General features: G+C 39.1%; 1 protein-coding gene across 4 annotated transcripts in view; it reads left to right on the top strand.

Moving 5' to 3' along the window:
- Positions 1-12,792, top strand: part of LOC106933477 (neuronal-specific septin-3-like) — a 107,188-nt gene extending 94,396 nt beyond the window's left edge. For all 4 annotated transcript variants that reach the window (XM_015012749.2, XM_015012752.2, XM_015012750.2 and 1 more), the window contains 9 exons: positions 2,635-2,844; positions 4,706-4,834; positions 4,990-5,071; positions 5,170-5,307; positions 7,079-7,196; positions 7,481-7,576; positions 8,761-8,857; positions 9,528-9,579; positions 11,452-12,792. In XM_015012749.2, coding sequence (XP_014868235.2) covers positions 2,635-2,844; positions 4,706-4,834; positions 4,990-5,071; positions 5,170-5,307; positions 7,079-7,196; positions 7,481-7,576; positions 8,761-8,857; positions 9,528-9,579; positions 11,452-11,593 — 1,064 coding nt within the window. In that variant the 3' untranslated portion in view covers positions 11,594-12,792. The remainder of the gene's footprint in view (positions 1-2,634; positions 2,845-4,705; positions 4,835-4,989; positions 5,072-5,169; positions 5,308-7,078; positions 7,197-7,480; positions 7,577-8,760; positions 8,858-9,527; positions 9,580-11,451) is intronic.
- Positions 12,793-13,328: the final 536 nt, after the last annotated feature.

Below are 13,328 nucleotides of genomic sequence, written 5' to 3'. Positions count from 1 at the left end.
TACACTTTAAACATTTAATGACATCCCTAGGAAGATGCCAGACTGTAAGGACCAGCTATATAGAATAAAGCAACCCCTCCCTCATACGTTGCTGTGCACTTCCAGACAGCTGGCTGAACAAATGATGATTAACATATTTCCGGCTGTAAAGGCATTTAGTAAATATTACAAATTTTATTCTAATTTTTTTCACACCCATGCCTTACTGGTGTATGCACGCCTAAAGAAATAAAGAAACTGACCGAAGGGAGGAAAAGGACAGAAGCAAAGCGGAGGTCTGTGTAGAACTTCAGGGCGGTGCACGGGGAAGGTGGAGGGCATTGAGATGCAGCAAGTTGCTGACTGACTGCCTGGAACAGGAAGGGGAAGTGGTGAAAGGAGATCAGGAGAGCTGCTTCCATAGGTGGGTCTTTATGACACGTGGATTCACACAATGAGTTGCAATAAAAGTGAGACTGAAGTTTAGAGTTTCCACTGCTGTGTTATTCTTTGCCGTTTTTTTTTTTCTTTCATTAATCACTTCAAGGCCAATTTGACGTGTTTCCACCAGGAGTGGTCCGTGCCGGTTTAAGTGATTTGAGTGAAATGTCTGGATTTTTTTTTTTATGTCGAAGCAGCAGAATTGTTTGCTGGACTCTGTTTCGTGAATGTCCAAGTACATGCCTACCCGTCACCCATATGATCAAACAAGAAAGGTTTGAGGCAAGGACGGGGTTTCAATGCACAAAGCCAAGCATGCACTCTGTAGATGTGTCTGTGTGAGGCAGGCCAGCTGGGAGCAGATCATATTTCAGCTTCTTTTTCAGTCTCACATTAACAGGACAGATACTGAGGACACAGGAGGCCTTATAAAGGGTTGCAGCACCTAAAAGCCATATATACAAACCCAGCAGTTTAAATCCATACTGGCAGGTTACATTGTTAAAGGCACATTCATGTTCTGCATGCTCAGGCTTTGGAAGACGGGCTTAACGTTGAATATATAACTTATTAATCCACATGAGGAAATCTAATGATTAAAATGGGCTGTTGCAGTGACTTCCTGCCAAATCTGAAGTACTTTAAAACTAGATAAACTATTTTCTAATAGGTTCTCCTAGAGCCTGCTGGGATGAAGGCTACATCTGTTTAAAATTTACCATGTTTTAACAGGGTTGGTGTGGGAATGGCAAAATCTCTCAGATCATCACTTTTGCTTCCATTGAAAGTCTCATTAAATATGGATAGTCTTAGGTGGAAACACTTTGCAGACATTTAAGATACCTAAAGTGTTAGCTTTCCTCACTTCATTAACTTATTTCACACCTATTGATGTAATTCAGATTAAACCCCTAAAATAAATTAATTTGCCAAAGAATTAGTGTCTTTTCTTATGTTCAGGAAACCATCTTGGGGGAGACTCACTGTATTTTTTATGATTTTCACAAAGCGGTCAGCTCTAGTACCTACCTACACCCTTAAAGGCTAAGAAAGGAAAGATTGGTGCCCGTCTCCAGCGTCTATAAGCGAGACGAGGCACACCCTGGACAGGTCACCAATCCATCAGAGCAAGACTGAAACACATTAGACAAACAACCTTGCCCTCACCCTCACCTCTTGAGGAAAGAGCTTACACACCAGTTGAGCTAACATGTATGTTTTGGACAGGGGAAGTAAGCACATTCGACTTTTATAAACTGTTTGTGGTGTGTAAATATGGAGTAAATATCTGGAGATTGTTAAAAATTATTACTTATTGACCCACTTTGCACATGCCCTTTCTAACTTTTTGTGCTAGCAACCACAACAACATTGAAGTATTTTTATTGGTTTTTCACATCGGTTTTCCTTTTCTCTGGCTTCGTTTCCATTAAACTTCAAATGTGAGCTGTAACTGTTCATAACCGAGTCAGAAAATAAGAAGTCTAGTTGTTTTTGGGAGAATCAATACCAATTAGCTACATTGTCACCATCTGCTGGTGGAGCACAGAAATGCCACCAATGCATGTTATAGAACCCTGTTGATTTTTTTTTTTTTTTTTACAAAAACAGGAAAATATTTAATAAAATATCTAATGTTTCAGCACTTGAACTTCTCTCTAGTTAAAAACATTCTCCCTTCACTACCTGCACTGTTGGCAGTTTCTGGTCGTATTTTTGTATTTTTTCAAAACTCTGATCTGCTGTTTATGTGAAGGGACCGGCTGTTTCGCTATGATGCAATTCCGAACTTAATTAGCCACTTCCGATCATCTGCCGAGCAGCTGGTGCTTTTCTAGATTGTAGATAAAACTTAAATGACTAATGTGCTCTAAACATTATACCTGCTTCATATCAGGATGTTAGCAAAGCTTTAAACCTTCAAACCTGTTTGGCTTTGTTTTTATTTTAATGTAAAGTTGTTTATTGTCGCCTCAAATTCTTTAAGTTCTTTCCATTCTTGCTGCGAGGACGTTTTGTTAGAGAAACTCAGCTGTGCAGATCTCCTCTCCACTTCCTTATCTTGCTTCCAGTACCGCTTTTGCACATTCCCTGCGTTGCTGATGACATTTATTTGACCCCCTTTCCTTCCCATCGAATGCTTAGTTCCTCTGTGCTTTTTACATCAACAGTAACCGTACAACCTTGCCTCTCCCTCTCTCTGTGTCGACGCAGGACCTGAGGTGTTCCCCAGCAACAGCAGCAGTGCCATGTCTGAGGCGGTGGTGCCTGACGCCATGGTACCCCCAGCAGTGGGCAGTCTATACGGGGAGAAGGCCGGTGGAGCCATGGTGGACTTCAGCTATGTGGGGATTGATGCCATTCTGGAGCAGATGAGGAGAAAAGCCATGAAGCAGGGCTTCGAGCTCAACATCATGGTTGTAGGTAGGTTGTGATTCTTTCCACACTAAAAAAACACATCTAGTCTCTACTCGCCTTACATCTTGCAACCTCCTACATAATGTTAAACCCAAAACTAAGATGTAAATGTCTTTTTTTTTATATTCATACATCTGCCTCAGCCTCTTCTCTTCACATCCAAATGCACATTTCTCATAAAAATCCTCGCGTTTTTGTTTCCTCCTGCACTGACTTGACTTTTGTCTCTTTAATCAGCCTTGACTGAAAGCAGAGGCGTCAAACTGATTTTAACAAGCATCCCTCTCTGTTGGAGCCCCAACACACTGCCTTTGAGTCCTGTGATCACACACCTTTAATTACACACTCCTCAGCTGTAACCAGGCCACCATAAAACTCTCTCCACTTCCAAAGGGCGTCTCCTGAGGATGATGCCGTGACACCTTTTCTGTCTGGCATGTAGAAAAAGAAAGAAAGGGAAGCAGTCTTGAATAAAATGAAAGAACCCTTGTTTCCATGCTTTCTTTTGCTACTATAAATTAGAGATAAAATCCCGTCTGTTACTCATCAGAGCGTTTCAGGTTGTGCTTTCAGAATTACAAAAGCAGGAAATAATTAAAGTAACCCAATCAGAACAGATGCATTTCCTTTTCATTTACTACGTCTGCTTACTCATTTCTTTATCCATTAAAGAAAACATAATCAAAAGAAATACAACTAAGTACTAAGGTATATTTTTGACCCTTTGAATGTATCTCCGGGGCTTTTAAAAGCTTAATCCTCTTGAAGAATGAAGAACATTGAACATGGTTGTCTTCTTACAGAACGGTAAGGTGGAAAACTAATACATCACTCTGAAAACACAGTGGTGGCAGGATGATGCTGTGGGGATACTTCAGCACAGGTGGAGAAGCTGGTCAGAGTTGATGGGTAGATTGTAAATGCAGGTAACTCCTGAAAGAAGTTATGAAGTATTAGGGCAGCGACACTAAACATGAATTAAGAGATGCAGTGGCAGTGGAGCTTTAAATGCCAGAATGGCCCAGTCAAAGTCAAGAGCTAAATCCAATTAAGAATATGTGTGGAGATTTGAAAACCTCTGGTAATAGAGATGCTTTCTGTCTGTCTGAGTTTGAGCTGCTCTGCAAAAACGAATAAGATAAAATCTGTTTCTAGATGTACGAACTGAAGTTTAGCGACTTCCGCTGATATGGAAATGAAATGTGGTTCTTTTTGAAAACACTGACTCGGACCTTTTGAGTTCAAGGTAATGCTACTGCATTTTTTTTTTGCCCATTTCAGTTATGCACTCAAACTTACAAAAACAACTCGATGTTAGTGGTCATGAAGAAGTGCAAGAGGTACGAATATTTTTTGTAAGCCTTCAGTTCTCAAAACAGATAAAACCTCAGCAGGTGGAAACAGTCTTTCCTTGTGTTCGACGTAGTTCCACTTCATAGTTTCAGTGTGAACATTGTTGGCAGGAATGTGCCTTTCTCTATAAGTTCCAGCTGTTGGGATTTTTAGGCTATTGCTTGAATTATGCCCTGCTGTCTGCCTGCCTAGGTGAGTGTTTTAGAAGAGATCTCCATAAATCAGGGTGGTTCTTGTTGACTTAACCTAAATTCAAACTGTGAAGGATTACTTCTCAAATGGTCACTTCCCCCTCTTCCTGGTCTGTTCGTGTTTTTTTTTCCTGCTCACATGTAGTACCTTTTTGATTCATGTAGCAACATGGGGAAAGTAAATTGCAGTGTTAGTTTTGATAACATAGATGCAGGTAGATACTGTTTCTTTCCACTTCAGAAAGAAGTGAAACTTACATGTAATAAGATGCAATTAGTTGTATTTTGTGCAGATTTGTAACAGCATTGTTCTCATTTTACAGGGCAAAGCGGCCTTGGGAAGTCGACTCTGATGAACACCTTGTTCAAATCTAAAGTCAGCAGAAAGTCTGTACTGGGCACCGGCCAGGAGAAGATCCCAAAAACTATTGAAATTAAGTCCATCAGTCACGGTATGGCCTTTCTTAGTTTTCAGTTTACATCTTTTCCTGCTGTTTTATGACACATAATCCCCCACAGATGCTAAATCCTAAAAAGGAAGCAAGCCTCTAGTGATCCGAATCATCTTGGCTGCTGGCACTTATTGGCATTGCTTCTCTTTGTGCAGACATCGAGGAGAAAGGAGTGAGAATGAAGCTCACCGTCATCGACACACCGGGATTTGGAGACCAGATTAACAATGAGAACTGGTACGGCATAATTTCAATAAGAGTTTCAATAAGAAGTTATACTTTATTTAAATTTTTTTTTTCCTTTAATGGATTCACCCTTCTTGCCATCAACGTAGCTGGCAGCCCATCATGAAGTTTATTAACGACCAGTATGAAGCGTACCTGCAGGAGGAAATCAACATCAACAGGAAGAAAAGGATTCCAGACTCCAGAATCCACTGCTGCATATACTTCATCCCCCCGACTGGTCACTGGTAATGGCTTCAAATAAAATTACTACCGTATTTTCTGCACTATAAGGCGCACCTTCAATGAATGGCCTATTTTAAAACCTTTTTCATATATAAGGCCCACCACATTATAAGGCGCATAGAAGCTGGAGTTACGTTATGCATCCACTAGATGGAGCTGCACTAAAGTGAATGTCAACAAAACCGGTCAGTGGCCAGACGATGGTCACCCTTCTCCGTTCGCGCACAGCATGTTTGTGGAGAACGTGGTGCTAAATGACCTGCAGACGACCTGATTCTAGACGGTCAGTAGGTAGATAGGTCAGTCAAACTTTATTAACAAATCAGCGTTCTGACAACTATCCCAGCATGCACCACGCACTTCTTCTACAGGGGAAATGAAGTTGGCAGCTGCTTACAGTAGTTGCTAGACCTGTTGTGGCTCAATATATAAGGCGCACTGGATTATTAGGTGCACTGTCGGCTTTTTTAAAATTGTAAATATATAAACATGGAGGTATTTTCATGTTGTTTTTGTTTTCCTGAAGGCAGCATATTACACACATGTACACATGTTTTTTGAGGTTTACAAAAAATGCTATTATATTGAAGAATAAATGCAAGTAAAATTGTTTTTTGGATGATAAAGCATTGCTCCTGTACAAATACATTCACTGTTAAACTAGAATAATCATAAAAAACACCCTAAGTGTCTGAATGAAAGCAAATTTACAGGAGTAGACATGAATAAAAAAACTCTTTTTGTAAAAAGCATGTTTTCCTTCAAGCATCCCCACAGAAAGTTTGAACCGTTTTTAATCTGGACCGACTGCGACAAACTGCTGCTGGTTCTGTATGTGTTCATCCGGACCTTTTGTTTATTCTCAGGTGGAAAATGTGAGGCTGTGCTTTGTTACTCTTCAACACACACACACACACACACACAGTCTTGTCATTTCACTTCAGAACCAGCATATCCCAGAACACCATTCCACTGCACTGCAAACACAGGCTGCTCTTGCCAATTTACCAAGTTTCTCCCTGGATTTCTTACAAATGCAAACATCTGGCTCTTATTGAACAGGCTAATCTACTCACTTGGCTCAGACTGTAGTTCCTGGAGCTCAGGGGACTGGGTTTTACTCACAGGAGGAATTAGCAGGAGGTTTCACATATTCTCATGTGCCCACCTAGCCATTCAGCACACATTTCCTTTCATTCTCTGAAACCGAAGCCGAGTATCTCGGGGAAACATTTTGTAACTGCTGAGTCCTCTATGGAGACTCGGTTGATAACAGAGTTCTGTCCAAGCGCCGCACCTCAGCTCTGTTATTTTTGTGTCTTGGCCTGTCTTTACTCAGTCAGGACACGGGTGTGAAATGGTCCCCCCTCGAGTCGAGCCGGCAGTGTTTCATGTTGATCCAATTCAGATGTCACTTAGTGGGAGCAGCAGCTGCTCAGAGCTTGTCTCAAAAAGACCAACACAGGCAGAACAGTAACGCAGAGGGTGTGTGTTTGGGGTGCAAGCAATCATTTTTTGCATTTCTGTGTCATTTGTTGTGTGCTTTTGCTTCAGTTCACAACACTAGTTGGACAGAATCTAAAAATATATAGAAGCTTCCACAAACTCTGAGATTCTGGCTGTTTAATGACATGAAGCCTCCAGTAGATCAGATGGACGTGTAATGAGTTCATCTGGGAGAATAGTTGGGAAACTCTGCCCTCTGCCGCTCAAATCTAGTATTTCAATTTTGAGATGATTCATTGTTCTCTCTGTCATTTTCTCCACCCTCAGTCTGCGACCTCTCGACGTGGAGTTCATGAGGCGTCTCAGCAAAGTGGTCAACATCGTCCCGGTCATTGCTAAGGCAGATACTCTCACGCTGGAAGAGAGAGACTTCTTCAAAAAGAAGGTAACTTTTTTTCAGCGTTTTTTTTTTTTTCAGAAAATGTAATGTTTAGTCAGATTTATTTATTTATTTATTTATTTATTTATTTATTTATTGAAAGGATCAGGCATGATTATGTTTTATGTATAAACATCTAATGTTATGTTTTTTGTCAATTAAAGATAATTGATAAAAGCGATATAATTTACTACTAATCTGATCCGATTTAAGAATGTGTGTTACATATAGGAATAAATTAAAACTGTTGCAGGTTGAGGTTTATTTTGTGTATGTTTTGCTCTCATCAGATCAGGGAAGAGCTGCGAGCCAATGGGATCGATGTTTACCCTCAGAAGGAATTTGACGAGGACACAGAGGACAGAATGATTAATGAAAAGATCAGGGTAACAGCATATGGCTTTTCACCTAAAGCTAATAATATAATGAAGCATTTACAGCCCTTGAGCCTCTCACTTTAGCAGCATTAAAACCAAAATATACTTCACCTGGATTTTATGTTTCAGACCAATACAAAGTAACACAAAAATGTAAATCGGAAGGAAAATCACACGTATTTTCCAAGTTTTTGTACAAATATAAAGCAAACTTCAGGACAACAAGATGCCTTCAGAAGTCACCTAATCAGTCGCCTTGTATGAAATTTAATCTCTATCAGTCCAGAAGTTTGTTAGAAAAAATTAGCGAACAAATGCAGGGATAAAATCATGGAGGAGTTATAAAATAAAACGCTACGCTTGATGATTATCACAGATGGTTTCTCTGGAGGAACTGCAGAGATCCACAGCTTTGCTTATGCTTGTGCACTTCACAAATCTGGTGTTTATGGAAGAGTGGCAAGAAGAAAATCATTATGGAAAGACAGCTGTGACAAGTTCACTTTTAATTTAGTTAATGCTGAGCTCTGCACGCTGCAGAGTTGCATCTATTTAAAAGAGAGTATTGTTGTGACCTCTGACAGTTGCATATTTTCCACTGTTCTTTAATCATGGTAGATAAGGATTTTATTGCTACAATTAATTACAGCTGCTGCTGTTCTGATTACAGTTTCTGAAGAGGGCAGGATGCTTGACGGTAATGATTACGATGATGAAGATTGTAAGAGCTTTGATTAACAGGATTTTGAGACCGACTGTAAGAAATTGTACAGCTACTGTACTTTTTAATTCAGTGTCCCTCTTGAGGAAAGCCCTCCAAGCACCTGATGCAGACAGTCATTGTTGGTAAAAGTGGTTTTACGTCACACTTTATTGTAACTATCAATAAGTGGACTTTTGAAAAATTGAAAACATTTTCTACCATGAGGTTTGGACAGTCAGTCTGCTCAGAAAAACAATAAAACGGTATCGATCGCAAAGTTACTAGGGATAATTATATAATTATTAGGAATTATCATGAAACAGCAGAAACAAAAGAAAGCATCTGAAAATATTAATTTAAAAAAAGCTGCATTTTAGTCTTCCACTAATTTGTGTTGACCTGTCATAATTATTTAAAACTTATTCGTGGTTGCAGTGTAGCTGTAGGAGTGACTTTGTAATTCACTGTGGCTCTCTGACTGTTGGGGCAGGAGATGATCCCGTTTGCAGTCGTGGGCAGCGATCAGGAGTACCAAGTGAACGGCAGAAGGTTGCTGGGGAGGAAGACCAAGTGGGGCACTATTGAAGGTAAATTTCTTCTACTTGTATAATCTATGAGCCATCATCAAAGCAGCACTTTTATAGCTTACATGGAAATAATTTGAATAATTAATAGGAAAAAGTGGGGATGCAGTTATTACAATTGATTTCCAGATTACTGTTGTGTTCACGCTTTTATTAGACTTTGACTATAAAAAGCCACATTTCTTTGCTTTTTTAACTAAAATCTCAAAAAACAACGGTAGTCTTGCAGGTAGTGTGTTAATAATGTTTCATCTCAAATCATTCCCTCTGTTTTGATTTCACTGCAGCATTGAGATAAAATTTTAAATTATGTTAGCCTCTACAGATCTGACGCTCTGATTTTTTTTTATCAAATCTCTCATTAAAGAAGCTTCATTTCCTGCAGCATGCTCTGCAGACACACAGCCACATGTCTGCTGTAGTTTCTTTGCAGCGATACTCATCTCCTCTGATTTACATAGCCGCAGAGATCTGTGCAGCAGATCAGACTGTAGCTATGTTCATGCTCTAACTATTTGTGTCTTAAAGAAAAATGCACTAAGATCTGCACCGCCCCCTGGTGGGCTATTCTTATAACCCAACTTAAACACCTTCTGCGTTGTTTGCAACAATGTTTTTGTGAGATTTCTTCATTTATTTGAAATACTGAACACGTTTTCTCTCTCCCATGCAGTTGAGAACATCGCCCACTGTGAGTTTGCCTACTTGCGAGACCTTCTCATCAGGTGAGTGGATTTTGGCCTCCTCGACCTTTTTTATGTCACATTAATTTTAACATGCACTTAAAACTGGGCACCACTTGGCTTTAAGGGAGTTTTTAGAAGAGTTCTGTGATACTTTGACAAAAACTGTAACAGTTTTTTCTAATCAAAAACCCTGCTCTCATTCTGATTAGCAGGGTTTTTAGTAAATATGGTGGATCTGTTTTTATTTCTGTTATTGCCTGCTGCTTTAAGTAAATGACAGATTTTCTATTTTTAAAGTTAATACACTTTTTATCATTTGAAAGAGGTTTGTCGCTACGGTACAAGTGAAATACACTGCTCAAATAAATAAAGGGAACACTCAAATAACACATCCTAGATCTGAATGAATGAAATATTCTCATTGAATACTTTGTTCTGTACAAAGTTGAATGTGCTGACAACAAAATCACACAAAAATCATCAATGGAAATCAAATTTATTAACCAATGGAGGCCTGGATTTGGAGCCACACACAAAATTAAAGTGAAATGTTCCCTTTATTTTTTTGAGCAGTATATTTTAAGTTTATGATAAATATGAAAAGTTAGAAATTATGATTAGATCTATTAAGTGAATTTTGGTCATTTTGGTGTTAATGTGACAATACCATTAGCCAGACTGGGATGTTTTACCGACGTTTGGCAGTAATGTGGTTCAGTTGGATCAGCTCTTAAATCTGCTGTGTTCTCGTGGCCATCTTTTAGAAACCAGCCTCAGAAAACTTCTCAAACTTTTAAAGTCGAGAACATTTTAAAAATTCAAGTGTTTTCAGTGACAGACTGGGAAGCTCTAAAGCACTTCTTCCATCCTAGCCATCTACTCAGGCTAGGATGCTCACATCCAAGAGGAAACAATTATTTCATGATTAACTTGTTTTTACAGCAGGTTTACGATAATAATTTTCTCAAATGAGAAAATGTAGCAAATATAGACAAAAAGAAAAGCCAACACATGTTGTAACACATGACCTGAAATACACTCTCACTTCTAATACTGATTAAAAATCAGCAGTGAAAAAGGGTAAACATTAACAACTCTACCTCAATAAGCTACACTCTTCCTTCATAAATTTTGTGAAACTTTGGGACATAAAGCTGTGTGAGAGCGTAAACCAGCAGTGGACAGAATTCTCCAGATTACCTGAATCAAATGAGCAACTCGTTACCAGGCAGCTGCAATGGCTGCTGGCGACAGCTTTCAGGTGTGTTGGAGCTGAACACACCTGAATACTAAAGGTTTCAGCTCTCTATGCTACCGTCCTGAAACTTTACTTCAGGGCGGCAGCATTTTGATTAAACTTTTTGTGCATTTTAGAAATTCTGTGGCTCTGCTTATGGATTCAGCAGATGTCAAAATACCCTAATTTGTTAAAATATAATACTGTCATAGAGTTATGTTGTTTTCATGTTCAGATCTTGAGCAGCTTTCATCAGATGGAGGTTTAGAGTTCTCATCAGTTTTTTTGTTGCCTTGAGTTTGAAAAGTTGCACTTCGTGGAGAAAATCAGCTTTCTAAGGCTACAAGTCCTACCATACATCTTGACTAGATTAAAATATAAAATATGTAGTTATTGCACAAAACATGACTTTGTCTAAATGTTTTCTAGCAACCAGGTTGAAGTTTTTTCCAAATCTCTTTTTTTTTTTTTTTTTTTTTTTTTGCTAATTTAGTTCTATGCCTGCATAAGCTGCACATCAAAATGAAAGAAAATAGTCGTGTTTGAAAATATATTTAATCATTTTATAAAAGCATAGGTTCTGACAACCACGTATCTGTAGAAACAGCAGAAATAAGTCTGATTAAAGGGCCGGTTTCTTCTCTTATCGCGCTTTCATGTGTCTTTTTGTGCAGGACCCACATGCAGAATATTAAGGACATCACCAGCAGCATCCACTATGAAATGTACCGCGTGAGGCGCCTCAATGAGAACAACACTGCAGTGGCTCATGCCAACGGCATCCCTGAACATCACCTGACCGCCCACGAGATGTAGGCGCCGCCTGCCCTCCACTGCACAGAGTAACGCACCAGATGCGAGGCTCTGATCTTCCCTCCACCCAGCCCTGATCTCACAGGTGGGGTAAAAACTCTAAAGCCTGACAAGAGGGACTTTATCGTCTGCAGCTTAAAGGACTCTATCAGTTTATTGCCTTTTTTTTATTGTTTCAAACTTAACTTTACTGATGACAAAACAGAGAAGAAAGGGTTCTGCCTTCATGTTGTGCTGCAGCTATGGTTCTATATCCCTCATGTCTTACAAATTTTACAGTCTGTATTTTGGGTGCCAAAATTTATTTTATTTTTTTTTTGGTCTACCAAACTGATCGGATTTGTCTGATTTGCTTTAATCAGTAATAAAAGTTTGGCGTTTTTGTTTCCACAGTAGGAATTTGTGCCACATTAAAAGCACAGTGTTTTGTCTCGATGAACACACTACAATAATACGCATAAAAACTGATGAAGATCATGTTTTAATGTTATCACTACATGATCAGAGCACGTTGGAGGAGGATGAGATGGTTCTTTCCCAAAAATGTTTGACATGCCAAAACGGTAAACTCAGCTAAAAGCCACCAAATGACACACGATGTGCCTGAAGGTTTTTCTTTGTGCGCATCACAACCTGTGTTTTGCCTCGATTCTTTGTTCATATCCTGTTAAATATAAATCTCGACATTTTGTTAAACATCGTTATTTAGTAGAAATATCGTAAAGAGTGCTTTAAGATGGGAAACGTATTTATGCACGTTATAAAATGTGAACATTTTTCATGACTCGTCTTCCACTTACTCAAAAATGTCAACACAAAACGTGCTAAGACGTTCGAGCTTTTCCTGCTTTTTTTTTTTTTTGGGATCCTCCTCAGTGCCTTATTTATTGGAGGACGATTTGTGAGCTCGTCGGCTGAAACTGGAAAGAAGAAGCAGGTTTTTTTGGTTCCACCTGAAATTTCATTTAGACATCTTTTAGTCCTCGCGTGTCATTTATCTTCCATCGACCAGACCACTTTTTTGCTCTGTTGACCACAATGTACCAAGAATATTTCTCTTCCATGCATATCTAATGTCCTTCTGTCGCTGTTATGCTCTGTCTTGTATATTCCTCTGTGTTCCGATACATTTTTGTACTTGTATTATTGATAACAAAGTTTCCTTTATCTTATTTTAAAGAAATAAAGATTGAAGTTTTAAATATTTATCCCATCACTTCAAATATTTCACATTAAGAGTCCTGCTTAAACTGTTGTTTTCTCTCATTAATTCACCTCACAGCATGGTGTGGGGAGGAGTGCAGGGGACTTTATTCAGATTAAAAGACCAGGCTTTAGATCATTTTCTGCTGCACTGGATCCCCACAGCATTTAATCGCAGGTGTAATTTACTCACTCGAGCTCTTAAGTTGTCATTAAGCCATTCCTCGATTACCTTGTGGGATCAATATGGCTCTCTACATGGTCAGTGCATAGCTGATTAGCACTAATTACTTGGGGGCACGAGTTCCTCCGTTGGTGAGGAGTGTAGTAAAGGAGTTGTAAGCTCCAAAGTAGACGGCCTCACTTTAGGAAGTTCAGTCCAAAGAATCTAAATAATCAGCAAAGTAAGTTTTTACTAGTTCTCCCTTGGAAAAAAAAAAACTTTTTTAGCTTCAAAACAAACCTTATGACATTTTACCATTCAACCTAAAGTAATTGCTTTAAATGTTTGTGCGATTTTCAAAATGGCGACTTG

Source organism: Poecilia mexicana, unplaced genomic scaffold, assembly GCF_051168715.1.
Source record: "Poecilia mexicana isolate PSO_F unplaced genomic scaffold, ASM5116871v1 scaffold_8, whole genome shotgun sequence".
Classification (NCBI taxonomy): Eukaryota; Metazoa; Chordata; class Actinopteri; order Cyprinodontiformes; family Poeciliidae; genus Poecilia; species Poecilia mexicana.
Note: the sequence above shows the minus strand (reverse complement) of the source record. Positions and strands in the feature narration are given on the sequence as shown.